The sequence below is a fragment of the Neoarius graeffei genome, chromosome 16 (genome assembly GCF_027579695.1).
Source record: "Neoarius graeffei isolate fNeoGra1 chromosome 16, fNeoGra1.pri, whole genome shotgun sequence".
Classification (NCBI taxonomy): domain Eukaryota; kingdom Metazoa; phylum Chordata; class Actinopteri; order Siluriformes; family Ariidae; genus Neoarius; species Neoarius graeffei.
Genome location: NC_083584.1, coordinates 16,168,293 through 16,185,261, shown reverse-complemented (window position 1 = coordinate 16,185,261; position 16,969 = coordinate 16,168,293). Strand labels below are relative to the sequence as shown.

Sequence of the window (16,969 nt, the reverse complement as noted above, 5' to 3'; positions counted from 1 at the left end):
TCGAGTCGAGTCCATTATTGATTCAAGTCAAGTCCGACACAAGTGACACAGCTGTCACACACGCACACTCTCTAAAACACATCGGTAGCTTTGAGTATTGTGAAGACGTATGTCCCATACCATAGCCTACAATAAATTCACCAAAAAAATAAAGATGTCTTCTCTCAGGAATATTTAGGAAAAGGCTGGTGGCACATAAATATCTTGTGTCAAATTACTATGGCATGTTACAAAAAATAAAGAAAAACTCCAAGTTTGAATGCAGTTAATGCACAAGTCCGAGTCATCAGTGCTCAAGTCCAAGTCAGGTCACGAGTCCTTAAAATTAGGGCACAAGTCAGACTCAGGTCCAAGTCCTGGACTTGAGTACTACAAGCCTGGTGTAGTCCTTGACAGATTACAGAAATACTCCCTGAGTAACTCGGTCCCGTGTGTGCTTGCTTACAGTAGTCCACATTCACATGGGTGGAGGGTTACTCTTGGGGTTAACGTCCTTCATGGGCCATCACCATGTCAAACAGTTCAGTCTTATTTTGTCAAATCTGATGCCACAGTGAAGTGTTGAACTTGGATTGCGTTCAGAAGCATCGGCATAGGTTAAGGTCTTCAAACTTGGTCTGTGGCAGTCCATCATGCTCCAAGTCACTCTTTTGCCAAGATCTGAATCACAAAGAGTGACATAGCACTTGTTGGTGCTGAGTCTAGGAATGTGAGTCTCGGTGAAGAGTCAGGAAGTCCCACTGGAGTGGCTGTTTCAGTGGCTCCCTGATCTCATCCCACCCCTGTGTGGAGTGCTTGCAAGCAAGCGGTGCTCAACTGTGGGATAAAGTCCCAGCTGAAGCAGCGAGATAATTGGGCAGATTGTGAGGGTGTCATTCAGAGAGACTCCAGCTGGAGAAATGGGGGGGGTTGTCTAGGGGGTTGAGCCGGGATGCAGGGGACAGCTGGTGGATGTTGTGATGGTAATCCACTGAAGTCAGCCTTTTACAAAAGAAGAGTGGAGGGCCAGGTGCTGCCTTTGAGTGGCCTGCTGCCCCATGCCGAGACAGACAGGCTCATGGAGGACCGGAGGTGGAGTGCCTCTACACACACACACACACACACACACAGTAAAGAGATGTGGAAGCTCATCTTACCAGACGGATGATGGCTTTGGTCACTCACTTGCTACGTCTCTAAGAACTCTGGGTTGTAGATAAAAGAATGTCGGCAGCAAACCCACAAGGCGGAGACAAGTGTTTTTCTCTTCTCTTGTCTCCGTGTTCCTCAGTTTGCGAGTGAATACTGTGTGTTTGTTCATGGTAGTACCCTGACCTCAGTAGTAAAGTGAGTCTATAAATTGGTTTGATGATCCGTGGAATTTCTGTGTCTTGAGAACAGATGGATGTGGCCAGAGGCATTCGACAGACTCTGCTTGTTGCCTCAAAACATCTCTGTTCGTTTTTAATGCATAATAGCTGCTATTATTTTTTGATTATTATGTTTTTAAGAGTTAGCTACATGCAAAGCAAAATGCATAGCTTCAATAGAATCTTTATTACATACTCATTAAGACACTTTTGGCTTCGTGCAGATTTTTCCTCATTTCCTTTGGATGGATTAGAGAGGAATGTTTAATAAGATTCCTCCTCTCCGGCGGTCTCGAGCACTGTCCAGTGGAATGCTTTGAACAATATTTTCTAATGAGTCTAATTTGACATAGCCACGTAGGCTTGCACCAATATGAGTCTGCATTCCAATGATAGACAGATTGAATCAAGTGATCCGATGTAAGTTGGAGAAACCTGGTAAATTGCCTTCTGACTGGACACATTTCGAGACCATATGGAGGAACAAACGATGGAAGAGGCTGTAAGAAGGCAGTCCAGGCTCTGGAATAGGAAGTGATGACTTGTCTTGACCCCCTCTGTTTCATTTACCCCCTGTCTGGCTCATCATCTCGCTTAATTCAGGTCTCATACAGACCCTATATGATATCTCACTGGGACAAGTGGAAAGTAGGTCCATGTCCATGGTCTACTCGGTGTGAGAGCTGGTCATACAGGTGCATTGTGGTCAGGCTTTACCATGTGGTGCTGTTTGTTTGGGTGAAATTCATACTTATGGGTCATTTTCCATTTTCTCTGATACGGAATTTGATTTGCTGGAGGATATGTGGGAAGAAACTTCAGCAGTGTTGGACTGGTTGGTTTGATCTTGACTTGAGTGAACATACCTTCCCAAACGGGGGTTAATACCCAAATTCCAGACTGTATATAATAAAGGTCTGTGTTTTAAATGTGGTTCAAGTAAAACATGGATTTTTATTGCATGCAAAGATGAATGCAAGTTGTGCGAAAGGCATCCATTAGTAGGATTTTCCCATCATTATCCTGTAAAGGCATGGGATACTGATGTATTTCAAAAAAGAGAGAGAGAGAGTTCTTAAATTTCTTGCACAAAGTTGTCTGTCATTTTCATTTCAACATTTCTCTTCACTAATTTTTTCCATCGTTATTTGTCCAGTTGTGTAAATGTACAGAATCAGGAAACAATAGGTGAAATGGTGAAACGGTAAAAAAAAAAAAAAAAAACTTGTTGAGCAATATGAAACTGAAATGTTGTGGTTTGGAAATAAATGATTCATTGAATGGTTTTATAGAGCTACCATTTTAAAAGAGCTCTTTCCCCCTGGTTTGTGGCATCATTGTCAGGCCCGACCATCACTGAAAGTTCCCAAGGATCTGGCCCATTTTGGGTGGTGGGGTGGGGTTTTTGTGGCAAAACACATCGAAGAAATGTTTTGGAAGACCTCGACTCCATGGTGCGTGCGATGTGGTTATGGTTGCCTTGTTAGCAATAGGAGAAATTCTGAGCTACTTTTAGCCTCTCGAACAAAATGTAACTCGAAACACGACAGCATGAGTTTGAACAGGGAGCTGGACACGATCTTGTTTTCTGGTTGTACATTCAGTGCTTGTTTTTTTTTTTGCAGTTTTACTATCATATCAGTATCATTATCATTATTACGTGAAATAACTAAACCACTTCCTTCTAATCTGAGCCTAATCTTTAAAGCAGAGATAACCGTGAGGCAGTCCAGCTTCAGAGAACAAGAAGAGGAGCACGGATTTGAGAACAAACTGGTTTTGGATGCCAGGATGGAGTAACATTGAATGGAATAATGCTCTTTTAATGGTTTGTTGGTGGAAATATCAGTCGATAAGCATGTTGTTCTTGTTGTTAAACTTATTGTTACGGACAAACCTTGGCATTTCTTTGGGGGAAAAAAAACTCGGTTTCAGTTTTACTGGTTTTGACCATGATGTCTAATTCAACCATGCGTAGAAAGGGAGAAACTCCGGTCCTGAAAATGTCCTTATAGAACCCTGTGTCCCAAAGCTCCCCCTCCTCTGTGTCTCTCCCCAGCCATGGGTTACTGTTGCCAGGCTACAGCTGAGGTCTGTTGGTCCATATAAGAACGGGCCTGAAAGAAGGGCCTGGCTGTTTGGGTCACTGCCCCCCTCCCTCCCTCCTTACTCACACAATGGGATTCTGACTACTTTAGCTCTTTTATTTGGCCCACAAAATGCTCCCCCTACCCCCACTTTGGTTCCTCGATGAGAAAAGGGGGAGTTGGATGTGTGGGTGGGTGGGTGTGAGTGGAGGGGGTTCTTGTTGGCAGTGTGGTGTCAGTATGGGCTTTTTACAAAGGAATTGTGCTGCTCCCCACTTGTAGAGTTTGCGAGGGGGGTTGTGCTATGTGCCAGACATTGTAACAAACCATGTTTTATAAAGATTTTCTCATCTTTTGTTTTTTTTTTTTATAGCGTGTGAATCAATCCTTTCCAGCTCATTGTTATATGCCGTTAAAACACCCCGAGAAGAACATAAAAAACATGTTGCACCATGAGAAGCGTCTTCCTTATGCTATGCTATGCTATGCTGTGCATGCTTATTGTTTTTCACCTTGGTGTGGGATGCTTGGCTTGAAGTACCTGGGAGGACTGGAATCTCTCCAACAGGAATTCTCCCATGCTCAGTGGCTGGCAGACCATGACTGAACCGAGCTCCTTTTTTGGGATGAGCCATCATGTTTGCGCCTCTCCTCTACAGGTGCCGCGACCTTAAGATTGTATGGGGAGAGTGGTGTTGAGTTTCCTGCCCTGTTGACCTCCAGAGCAGGAAAAACAGCATAGAGTTCCCATAAGGAGCTGAGTCGATGAGATTCACACCCATAAATCATTTGGTCAGCATCCTTAAAAAAAAAAAAAAATCTGAAGACTCATCACTTCCCATGCAACGACTTCAATCCACTTTGAAGTATATCATTATTCTGTCAGAGGGAAGCTCTATTGTTACAGTACATGCAGTGAGGAATGTTGCTTGTTTTTCATTGTACAATAAGTATTATGTTCAAGGCAGCTTTGTTTTATTTTACTCTTCCCACCAGCACTCCCAGAGGAGCAAACCAGGTTTGTAAGTCCAAGGTTTGGCACACGTTTATCAAATTTCTCTGATTAAGAGTGCTTATCGAGGATCAACTCCCTCAGTATATATGATCGTAGGGAGAAGCATTGTGAGACGAAAATATGATCCTGCACTCAGCGCTCTTGCTCTCAGGAGCTTGATAAACATTACCCAGTATTCATCTGAGTGTGTGTATTGAGCAATAGTCTACGCATGGGAGTCACTGTGGTGTGTTCGTTTTGTTTTTTGGTTTTTTTTTTTCCTTTGCATCAATGTCTGAAGTGGTTTGTCTTGTACTCACTCTGAGATAGCGTCAACGATCAGACGTCTACGTTAACCTACTTTTATTGACAGACCAGCTATTATCGTGGGTGTTGGGTGTGTACCGGCGCACTCACATGCATGGGATTGTATCAGAAGAATGCATGAGTGTGTGTGTGTGTGATGTTTATTAAGAAGGCATAACAGTGCTGTTGTTTAGCTCGTAAGCCCCAGAAAACTCCAGCTGGAGCTGTGTTGACAGATGCGGACAGATGTGGAGAGATGGGAAGCACTCAGCTGCAGCTGGCGCAAGTCTTCAGGAGTGTTGAGACGTGCTGGAATTATCATCACTGCCCATTCTGTAGCCCAGTACCGCACACACTTCTTCACTTCAGGGGGTCAGGGGTCAAGACTGAATCCATCATGTGCCCATGGTGCAAAACATCCTCGCTTTGTGAAAGACTGTAAATAATCTGCAAACACATATCTCCATCCATCCATCCATTATCCGTAACCACGTATCCTGCACATGGCAAGCTGGAGCCTATCCCAGCTGACTATGGGCGAGAGGCGGGGTACACCCTGGACAAGTCAACAGGTCATCACAGGGCTGACACATAGACACAGACAACCATTCACGCTCACATTCACACCTACGGACAATTTAGAGTCACCAGTTAACCTAACCTGCATGTCCTTGGGGAAACCGGAGCACCCGGAGGAAACCCACGCTGACATGAGGAGAACATGCAAACTCCGCACAGAAAGGCCCCTGTCAGCCACTGGGTTTGAACCCAGAACCTTCTTGCTGCGAGGCGACAGTGCTAACCACTAAATGCATATCTGCATTTGAAAAAAACGAAACAAAAAACCCCCTGAGCTTCTCGAGCTTGCTGCAATTGGAGTTGATAGAGATGTCTAGAACAGCATGCATTTCTGGGATGTAAGTCATGTTTGAGTATGTTAACAAGACTTTTTACTCCTGGCTCTGTGTTGGAGGAATAGAATGATAGGCACGGCCAAGGTCGAGACAAAAGAATGTGTGTTTTGGCTGCCTTACTACGCATGAGGACAAATAACCTATCCTTTCCTGTCCTCCCTCCTGCGGCTGCCTGACCAGTATCTACACATTCAGTTCATTCTTCAAGGACCACAATCCAGACACCGACACTGATATGCCCACCACATATGTGCGTTAACACATTCTGACACCTAGACCTCGAATCAATCTGGTTTGTGTTTAAAATCCCAGAAGCAGCTTTTCAACACCCGGTCTGTTTCTTCCAAAGAACATTTATCTCCATCTTCTTTGACTTTTCGCAGTTTTAAAACAAGAGCTTAAGGCTGGCTTGTTCGCATTCTCCAGCTAGGATAATTAGGAACATGAGATTCCTTCACATCTTCACATCTTGCATGCACACCAGTTCGATCCTCAAAGGGATTGCGGAGACGAGCGAATCGCTGTCAGGACGCTGAGGCCGAGGCTGAGGCTTTCCCAGTGTTTTCTCGTCAGATTTAGCAGAGTCGGGGTGTCCGACTGCATGCCTGTAAAGAAGCCTCAGTGCGAGTCCCCTTCCCCATCCATCCCTTTGTGCCGAGACCTCTGGTTTCATTTTTCCAGTGACACCAGAAATTCCAGACATAGTTAATTTGCCTCTAAATAAACCCCGCCAAGCCATGACAAATAGCTGAGGGGATGAAGGGTAGGGGCTGATTGGTGGTGTGTCAGACTTGCTCGTTCGTCTGTGAGGTTGCTGGGGCAACACGGATCTGGGATTCGGCGATAGAACGACTGTTTTCAGAGCAGGAGATGGAGGATTACAGGAAGTATGACATGGCATGACAGGACAGGACAGGACGTTCCTTCTGCAACGGATCCTAGCCTCCTGCCCAGCCATCTCCTCCACCCCATTTCGAAGACATTCTCGAGTAAAACAGACACCCCTACCCCCATCTCCTCAGCCTTGCAAACATTATCATCACAATCAGACTGCTGACCTCTGACATTTGACCTCCCAGCATGTAAGGGAATAGGGAAGGCAGTGCAATGCTCCAGAGGCCTCAAGAGAAGGTAAAACAGGAGGAGGAACAGCGCTGGTAACTGAACAAGAACTCCATTTTGGAAGTGCCATCTCACCAAATGTGGCATTTATCCTCTTTCCGTTCACTGCCTTGCTAAGGAGAAGGGGGGAAAACCACCATGCCACCACACTTCAGAGCAGTTTATCTTTTTTACGAGCCAATCCAGAGCCCCCTGGAGGCCAGATGCCCCATTGGTACTGACCAACCCTCTTCAGAGTCACAAAAAAAAAAAACGACCAATCAGATGAGTACAGGGGAGGAGCTGCAGGTCACAAAGGAGGCAATAAAGGATGAGGTAGCTTGAAGTAAAAAAAGTGACCTTCCTATAACAGAGTGCAGAGGAAAAGCCATTGTTGTCACTGCCCAGGAGTTTGGTTTACAGTGAAAAGAGAGAGAGAGAGAGCCAGAGAGCCTGAGGGCGGGAGCAAACAGCCATAACAGGCCTTGTCATCAGCTTCAAACAGCTCGTTTGATGTGGGCGCCCATCCTGTAACAGGGGCTCCCCGGGTGAGTGTAGGGTTACCCTGCATACACTAGGCGACCTGGCTCAGCCCCCAGAGACGACCTTTAAAACCCAAAAGCCGTTTGTGCGTTATCTCGCCTGTGCAGTTTCAGGTCGCGCTAAGCCGTTTATCAAGATACTACACAACCACAATGAAAGCCATGGAACAGAGAAAGGAATGAAGCACTGAAAGTTCTTAACAAAGCAGTTTGACCAACATCTCATTTCTATAGCACGCTCTCTTTGGTGTCTGTTTATTTATTGAACAAATAAATCCTTGTGCGCAAAATTAGGCCTTTGTTACACGCTCGTTTTGAGCATGAAGTAGGTAAATCCTGCTGTAAGCTGACTGGCTCGTCTTCGTCCGAGAGCGGAAACAGCGTTTGGCTGCACCGTGCGGAAAGAGTAATGATTGTGGAATGGGAGTTGGCATGGATGGAGAGAAACGGTGCAGCTTGGGAATATTGGGGGAATTTGGAAAGTGGGTTTGTCTATTTCAGAGAAGAACAAATGATATGTTACATCTGTCCCAGTGCATGCAATTGTCTGTGTGTATGTGTGTGTTTTGTCTTGACATGAACCAGTTCAGGCAGTATTAATATACACTCCGAGTTGTGGTAATAAAAAAGGCAGACGGTCTGTGTCAGATCTTGGCAGGACTGTTCTAGAGAGGCGGAGTTCCCGACTGCATTAAGAAATGCTTCTTGCTTGCTTGCCAGGTCTCTCACTGTCCCATTGATTTTTATTCCATATTCTTCACGTTCAATCCTCCAGGTGCAAGCCTGGCTACATCGGACCGCTGTGCCAACACGTGGACCCATGCCACCGCTTGCCATGCCTTAACGGAGCCGCGTGCAAAAGTCAAGTGGCGAACGATATCCCACAGTATACCTGCGTGTGCCAGAGAGGCTTTCGAGGTAAACCTAAATGGAAGTGTGTGTTTAAGATCAAGTAATTTGTGCTACACTGACATTTCTATGCACCTACTCATTTAAGCACCTAAACTCTCTGCAGCGAAACCACAGCATATGTGTGATTCCCTGTCCTGAGAAAAGTGCACCTTAGGTTTCCATTTTATGTAAAATATCTTCTGAAAAATGTGAGATGGACAGAGATTATGTTGAAATTTGCTGTAGAGTGTATTAAAAATAGACTTTGAGAGTTTATATATTATATTATATTATATTATATTATCCACATTCACTGGATATGAGCAATCGCGCGCTCTGATTGGCTACTCTACTACTAGGCTATCAGCTCAATAGCGAGCAAGCTAGATCCTAGCTAGCAAACTGGATAATAGCTAGAAATCTCTATGCCAGCTATAGAGCTGGACGATAGTTAGCAAGTTGGATCCTAGCTAGTGAGCCGGCAGAGCATTTAAAACTTTGGATTTGAGCAAAGAATCGGTGCGTAATTTGTCCTCGTGCTTTTCCGAAAGCAATATATAACTTATTTATTCTATCCGCATTCCACTCCGATTGGTTACTCTACTACTAGGCTATCAGCTCATATACCGTAAGTAGAGAAAAAACAGAATGGTGGAACGTGTTGCTGAACCAACTGAGGACGAGACAAAAACTCTACTCGAAAAAAAAAAGAAAAAATGTAAAGAAATAAAAATTAAAACTTTTAAAAAAGCAACAAAATATGGAATAAAAGTATTTGAACACATATTTTTTTTTCGAGAATTATTATTATTATAGCATTTTTCACAAATTGCTCCTGCCAGTTCGCCGGTTTGTTTATATTCTAAGTTTTGTGTACAGTTTTTATTTATCGAATTTGAAAAAAAACCAATAAAAATGCTCCCTTTCTCAAAATCCAGTGAATGTGGATAGAATAAAACAGTTATTCCACTCAATCTGGTCGTACACGGATTATAGGCAACTCGGTGCTCCGAGCCTCGTCGGCTGTCAGCTCATGTACGACTCGATTTCATCGAATAACTGTTAAATATTTCTTCATCTCCTCCTCCCTTCCTCCATCCATCCATCCATCTCACAGTCTCTTTTGCTGTTTTTGTCTTCTTACTCCAGGATTCTGTTTTTTATTTTTGTCCATATGATTAAAGCTTTGTATATCACTGTGTATGCATAGGTCAGGACTGCTCTCTGATCGATGCCTGCGCCACGAGCCCATGTGCCAACGGTGCCCGCTGTACCAATTGGAACAACCATTACAACTGTTCATGCCCACCTGGCTACCAGGGCAGGAACTGCCGCAACGACATCGACGAGTGCCGCAGGCAAGGAAAGTGTCTGAACGGAGGCATCTGCGTGAACACACATGGCTCGTTTCGTTGCGAGTGTCTCGCTGGCTACAGTGGACGCACGTGTGAGGTGCTTACTCAGCCCTGCGCGCCATCCCAGTGCCTCAATGGGGGAACCTGCCATCAAACTGGGGACCACACTTACGAATGCGCTTGCCTGCCAGGTACATAGGAGTAAACACACACACACACACACACACACATACGCATGCACTCCCATGACCACATTCCCACACTCATGGACATCCTTACCCTCTGGGCTCCCATGATGAATTTCCCAAACATTGCTGCTACTATAGGACTCTTATGGGTCAAATGTCTCGCTCATATAAATAGCTTTGAGAAAGGAGAAAGAGAAGAAAGTGAGGGGGAGGAGGAGGAGAAGCAAGGCTGCTTGACATCAGGGAGGAATTTAGTTTACGACCCTCTTGCAGTCCCTCTAGGGAGCAGGCAGGAAATGGCCCTTGCCAGAAAGGAAGTCATTGAAACTATGAACGAATCTAAAACAAGCAAACACAGCAGGGAGGGTGGCCATCGCTCCGGCCGGCCTGATGCTACTGTGGGAACTGCCAGGAGAGAGTGTAAACACTCCAACACCCACTAGACCTTTTAACGTCCCTGCTCGTCATCGACGTAGAGTCTGAGTGAGTTCGAGTTATAAGGCGTGACCCAGGGAGGGCAAAATGTCACATATATCACATCATGGTACTCAAAGAAGTGATTTTTCCACGATTGTAGAAGGTTACACCACAGCCAGGAAGAATTTACAGATCTGTTATATTGTACAGTAAGTGATCTATGTCTTTAATTCAGTTTAGTTCTATTTTATTTTGGACAGGGCTTTTAAAGCAAGACGGCCTTTCAATTTCATAAAATCGGTGAAATTTACGCTACATTCACACTGCAAGGCTTAATGCTCAATTCCGATTTTTTTGTGAAATCCGATTTTTTTGTGAGGTCGTTCACATTAACAAATATATGCGACTTGTATGTGATCCTCAGTATGAACGAAAAGCGACCTAAAAGTGTTCCACATGCGCATTGCAGGATACGACGACGTCACACGCAGTGAGCACGGCCAGTGTTTACGGAAGTAACCTAAAGTTTCCTGTGTATGACAGTAGCCAGCATGGAGTACCTGGCGATGATGCAGTTGTTGTTGCGACGGAGCCAGAACATGCACAATAGCCTGATGTTAAGGAGGAGGTTGAGAAGGAAGAGGGCAAGGGTTTTGGCTCAGGCGTTCTGCGGGGTAGTGACTGCAACCTCCGTTCAAAGGAACGTGTCATGCGCCATGTTTTTGTAACTTTTTTTGAGAGACCCGCCGCCTACTTCAGCGCAGAATAGTGACGTTTGTGGCTTGTTGATGACGTGCAAGTCGGATGAATGCGACCTGGCGGTTCAGACTGAAGTCGCATATGAAAAGATCGGATAGGAATCGGAATTAGGACCACATATCCAAACGGCCTGGGTCGGATTTGAAAAAAATCGGATCTGTGTCGTTCATATTGTCAATAAAAGATCGGATACAGGTCACATATGGGCGAAAAAATCGGATTTTAGTCACTTCAGCCTGCAGTGTGAACGTAGTGTTAGTTCCCTCTGAAATTTGATCATTGTGATGTATGTTTATTTCTGTAATATCTCATCTCATTATCTCTAGCCGCTTTATCCTGTTCTACAGGGTCGCAGGCGAGCTGGAGCCTATCCCAGCTGACTACGGGCGAAAGGCGGGGTACACCCTGGACAAGTCGCCAGGTCATCACAGGGCTGACACATAGACACAGACAACCATTCACACTCACATTCACACCTACGGTCAATTTAGAGCCACCAGTTAACCTAACCTGCATGTCTTTGGACTGTGGGGGAAAACGGAGCACCTGGAGGAAACCCACGCGGACACGGGGAGAACATGCAAACTCCGCACAGAAAGGCCCTCACCGGCCACGGGGCTCGAACCCGGACCTTCTTGCTGTGAGGCGACAGCGCTAACCACTACACCACCGTGCTGCCTCTGTAATATCTCAACAAAAAAAAAAAAAATCAGGCCATTCTGTGGCTGGGAAGTTATTTAATTTGAGGGGATTCCTGAGCAAATAATGTGCATGAAATCGCTCGCTTCGTGCGGTCAAGCAGCCAGAGGAAGTCCGTATGCGCATGCGCAGGTTTACCTTCTTCTTTTGGGTTTTACGTCAGCTGGCATCTACAATGTTGCATTACTGCCATCTACAGGTTTACCCTTGAGCGTGCACTGACAGTTCCATCATGCTGTCACGAAACGAACAGCTGATCACACCGAGGTGCTCGCTGAGCGCCGATATTTATTAGTTTGGTCCTGCGTTTCCTTTCCTTTGTATATAACATAACGTCTTTTCTTCTCGCTTTCCGTTACTGTAGTCGGTCTTTCACGTTTCATTCGCGTCCTCCATTTTTCTGTCCTGTTTCAAATTTGTATCCCACAATACCTTGTGCAAACAGGGAAAGCCCACCACAGGATGCTTGATGTAGTATCTTGTATTGCGTCATGGTAAAGCAAGAAAAAATAACAGAGAATTCAGGGCCACATAGCACTAAATTTATTAATTGTTTTGTTTTTTTTTAATAATAATAAAATTGGAAGTCTGAATTCGGTAGCTTTCGGTCCACTAAACAAAAATAACTGGGTGTCAGGGAAAATTATTTTTATGACCTACACTTGAAAAATCTGAAAGGCAGTCTACCTTTAAGAATAGATATTTCACGGAGCAACTTTACAGAAATCCGGATGTAGAGTTTTTTATTTGATTTGATTTATTTGGTATATAATGTAAAACAGGCGCCACGGTGGTGTAGTGGTTAGCGCTGTCGCCTCACAGCAAGAAGGTCCGGGTTCGAGCCCCGTGGCTGGCGAGGGCCTTTCTGTGCGGAGTTTGCATGTTCTCCCCGTGTCCGCGTGGGTTTCCTCCGGGTGCTCCGGTTTCCCCCACAGTCCAAAGACATGCAGGTTAGGTTAACTGGTGACTCTAAATTGAGCGTAGGTGTGAATGTGAGTGTGAATGGTTGTCTGTGTCTATGTGTCAGCCCTGTGATGACCTGGCGACTTGTCCAGGGTGTACCCCGCCTTTCGCCCGTAGTCAGCTGGGATAGGCTCCAGCTTGCCTGCGACCCTGTAGAAGGATAAAGCAGCTAGAGGTAATGAGATGAGATAATGTAAAACATATAACAAATATATCTGAAAGACATTAAGAACCAGGATAACACATGAAAGCGAAAACACTTATTTCCAATGTGGGCCTCGAAAATAAGTAAGTGTTTCCCCTACTTATACACTACCGTTCAAAAGTTTGGGGTCACTTTGAAATGTCCTTATTTTTGAAAGAAAAGCACTGTTCTTTTCAATGAAGGTCACTTTAAACTAATCAGAAATACACTCTATACATTGCTAATGTGCTAAATGACTATTCTAGCTGCAAATGTGTGGTTTTTGGTGCAATATCTCCATAGGTGTATAGAGGCCCATTTCCAGCAACTCTCACTCCAGTGTTCTAATGGTACAATGTGTTTGCTCATTGCCTCAGAAGGCTAATGGATGATTAGAAAACCCTTGTACAATCATGTTAGCACAGCTGAAAACATTTGAGCTCTTTAGAGAAGCTATGAAACTGACCTTCCTTTGAGCAGATTGAGTTTCTGGAGCATCACATTTGTGGGCTCGATTAAATGCTCAAAATGGCCAGAAAAATGTCTTGACTATATTTTCTATTCATTTTACAACTTATGGTGGTAAATAAAAGTGTGACTTTTCATGGAGAACACAAAATTGTCTGGGTGACCCCAAACTTTTGAACGGTAGTGTAGATAAATCCCTAATGAGCCGACAGTGGGAAAGAAAAAAAATCCCTGAGACAACATGAGGAAGAAATCATGACAGGAACCAGATACAAAAGGAAACCTGTTCTCTTCTGAGTGATGCCCAATAATGGGATTATAAGTTATTACTCTTCTACTACTGTATACTATAAAGTCAAACAGCACTAAGTGCATTGAAAGGGTCATTATCCCAGAGCCCTGGATCCAGGTCATTTTGTCCTCATAACACTTGATGTAGTGATGAAATTTGCAGAAAGGCCATAATATAGATTTGGAAGCAGAGAAAAGAAAAGATTCAGTACAAAATTATATATTAACATTCAATCAGATATTTAACAGTTATTCCATGAAATCGAGTCGTACATGAGCTGATAGCCGATGAGGCGCGTAGCACCAAGTTGGCTATAATCCATGTACGACCAGATTGCGTGGAATAACTGTTTTATTCTATCCACATTCACTAGGTTTTGAGAAACAGAGCATTTTATTTTTGTTTTTTACAAGTTCAATAAAGAAAAACTCGATACAGAACGTCTGACAAAATCATTTCCGCTTAGAATGTAAACAAACCGGAGAAATGACAGGAATTTGTGAAAAATGCGATAATAATATGGTCATGAGCTTTGGGTAATGACCGAAAGGACAAGATCGCGGATACAAGCGGCCGAAATGAGTTTCCTTCACAGGGTGGCTGGGCGCTCCCTTAGAGATAGGGTGAGAAGCACAGTCACTCGGGAGGAGCTCGGAGTAGAGCCGCTGCTGCTCCACATCGAGAGGAATCAGCTGAGGTGGCTCGGGCATCTTTTTCGGATGCCTCCTGGACGCCTCCCTGGGGAGGTGTTCCAGGCATGTCCCCCCGGGAGGAGGCCCCGGGGAAGACCCAGGACACGCTGGAGGGACTATGTCTCTCGGCTGGCCTGGGAACGCCTCGGTGTTCTTCCCGAGGAGCTGGCCGAGGTGTCTGGGGAAAGGGAAGTTTGGGCTTCCCTGCTTAGACTGCTGCCTCCGCGACCCGGTCCCGGATAAAGCGGAAGAAGACGAGACGAGACGAGACGAGGCGATAATAATAATAAATCTTGGAAAAATAAAAGAAGATACGTTCTTACCATTAAATACTTTTATTCCATATTTTGTTGCTTTTTTGGGGGGAGGGGTGTTTTCGAGAAGATATATATATATATATATATATATATATATATATATATATATTAGTGCTGTCAAGCGATTAAAATATTTAATCGCGATTAATGTCGCGACTGTCATAGTTAACTCGCGATTAATCGCAATTTAATTGCACATTTATGTCACATGAAAAACCATTGTAATTCTCTTATCAGCATAAAAAAGTGAATGGGCTTGCTTTGTACCAATGTTTTTTTTTTTTCTTATTGCAGAGCATAACACGTCTTGTCACAGCCACTGACATCCATAGCTTCCATATTAGATGAGAAAACCAAGGGATGAAAAATAAAGTGCATATCACTGTGAAAATAAAAAAATGTTTTATTTTACTCTTCATTAGTTTCTTTTGAAGAGAAGTATTTGCCATAAAAGAAGAAAAAAACAGATAACAAAAATAAAAACATTCATCATACGTTCAAAAACGTTCATCATAGTGTGGCACCGTATTATCTAATTCTCACTGCTTATAACTCTACACCTACCCGGTGGAGATGAGCTGGGAAACTGAAGACTGAAGGAACAGTATTGAAAAGTATTTTTCCAGTCTCACCTGTGAAAGGTAATCCCATGTGATCTCGTTTGGACGGTAAACCTGTTTGTACAGTTAAATGCAGCACATGAATGAGGCATCTTTATTCTCCACTTTGCCCCATCCAATATGGCGGCAAGGATGTTTATATGTCTATGCCTTTCTCCATCACTCACAGGTACTCTTATTGAAGCAGCGCGCGACAAGCCTCAACAGGAACTACGGGTGACTCGCAGGGCCAAATTAGAATTTGCGTTAACGGCACTATTTTTTTTAATCGCGTTAAATTGAGATCACGTTAACGCGTTATTATCGCGTTAACTTTGACAGCACTAATATATATATATATATATATATATAGCTATGACATTACGATGACATTCTTAGATTGACTGTGATAGTCAACAAACAATGGGACAGGACTATAAAATATATGTGGGGAGGGAGGGAGGGAGGGAGGGAGGGAAAGGGGTAGTGATCACAAAGTATACAATTTCTATTCCATTGAGGTTTTGTTTTTGAGTTGAGTTTTTATTTCGTCCTCGGTTGGTTCAGCAACATCCGCCACCATTTTCTTCTGCGTCTTCTTCTTTCGGGTTTTTTGGCAGTTGGCAAACTAACTTAAAGGTGCAGTACCACCACCGATTGGGCTGGAGTGTGGAACAGGAGATATTGGGGGGGGGACTATATTATTTTACCCAGGTCTGTTTCTTTTAAACACTTGATAAAGTGATATATCTGACTTCATGCGCTCCGCCATTTTGTTTTTCTCTACTCACAGTATAAGAGCTAATAGCCTAGTAGTAGAGTAGCCAATCAGAGCATGTGATTGCTCATATTCAGTGAATGTGGATAGAATAAATGTTATTATGAGTATCAGTAGAGAATGTGTTACACATTTCTGTTTTATTGCTTCTAGGATTCAGTGGCCTTAACTGTGAGGTGAACGTGGATGACTGTCCTGGCCACAAGTGCATGAATGGTGGGATTTGCGTGGACGGAGTCAACACTTACAACTGCCAGTGCCCACCTGAGTGGACAGGTATTTGACTTTCGATGCCCAGTAAGACCTCTACAGGATCTGGGATCTTTTGATGGCATTACCCCGTGTTTGTGTTGTCAGGTCAGTACTGTGCTGAGGACGTAAACGAGTGCTTGATGCAGCCAAACGCCTGCCATAACGGTGGCACGTGCTTCAACACCAATGGCGGCCACACGTGTGTGTGCGTGAATGGGTGGACCGGCAACGACTGCAGTGAGAACATCGATGACTGCGCCACTGCCGTGTGCTTTAATGGAGCTACATGTCATGACCGTGTGGCATCTTTCTTCTGCGAGTGTCCAGTGGGAAAGACTGGTATGGTTATCTACACACACACACATATCTATTTCACGCAGCTTTGGTTCTGAACTGTTCTGACTCATGACTGCAGGTTTGCTGTGCCACCTGGACGATGCCTGCGTCAGTAATCCTTGTAATGAAGGTGCAGTGTGCGACACCAACCCGCTGAACGGCCGTGCCATCTGCACATGCCCGGCTGGCTTCGTCGGAGGAGCCTGTAACCAGGACATGGATGAGTGTTCCATCGGTATATTTGCACTCACTGTACCACTATTCAATTCTTTATTAGTAGGCACATCAGGTGAAAATTCAGTCCAAATCACTTGAAACCGGTCTCGTTGAATTCAGAACTGAATGCAGAACAAGATACTTCTCACAGAATTAAAATCTGTTTATCCGTTCTTGAGATATTACAAATCAGAGATTGAAAAAACGGCGTAATTTTACTAAACTGCTGTAATATTCTGTATGAGGACCACGTGGTCCAAAATGGGCCTC

At 44.3% G+C, this 16,969-nt stretch overlaps 1 protein-coding gene across 2 annotated transcripts in view; it reads left to right on the top strand.

The window, feature by feature from the left end:
• Positions 1 to 16,969, top strand: part of notch3 (notch receptor 3) — an 83,404-nt gene that overhangs the window by 9,872 nt on the left and 56,563 nt on the right. For both annotated transcript variants that reach the window (XM_060942575.1, XM_060942574.1), the window contains exons 3-7: positions 8,069 to 8,211; positions 9,395 to 9,730; positions 16,049 to 16,171; positions 16,253 to 16,486; positions 16,563 to 16,718. In XM_060942575.1, coding sequence (XP_060798558.1) covers positions 8,069 to 8,211; positions 9,395 to 9,730; positions 16,049 to 16,171; positions 16,253 to 16,486; positions 16,563 to 16,718 — 992 coding nt within the window. The remainder of the gene's footprint in view (positions 1 to 8,068; positions 8,212 to 9,394; positions 9,731 to 16,048; positions 16,172 to 16,252; positions 16,487 to 16,562; positions 16,719 to 16,969) is intronic.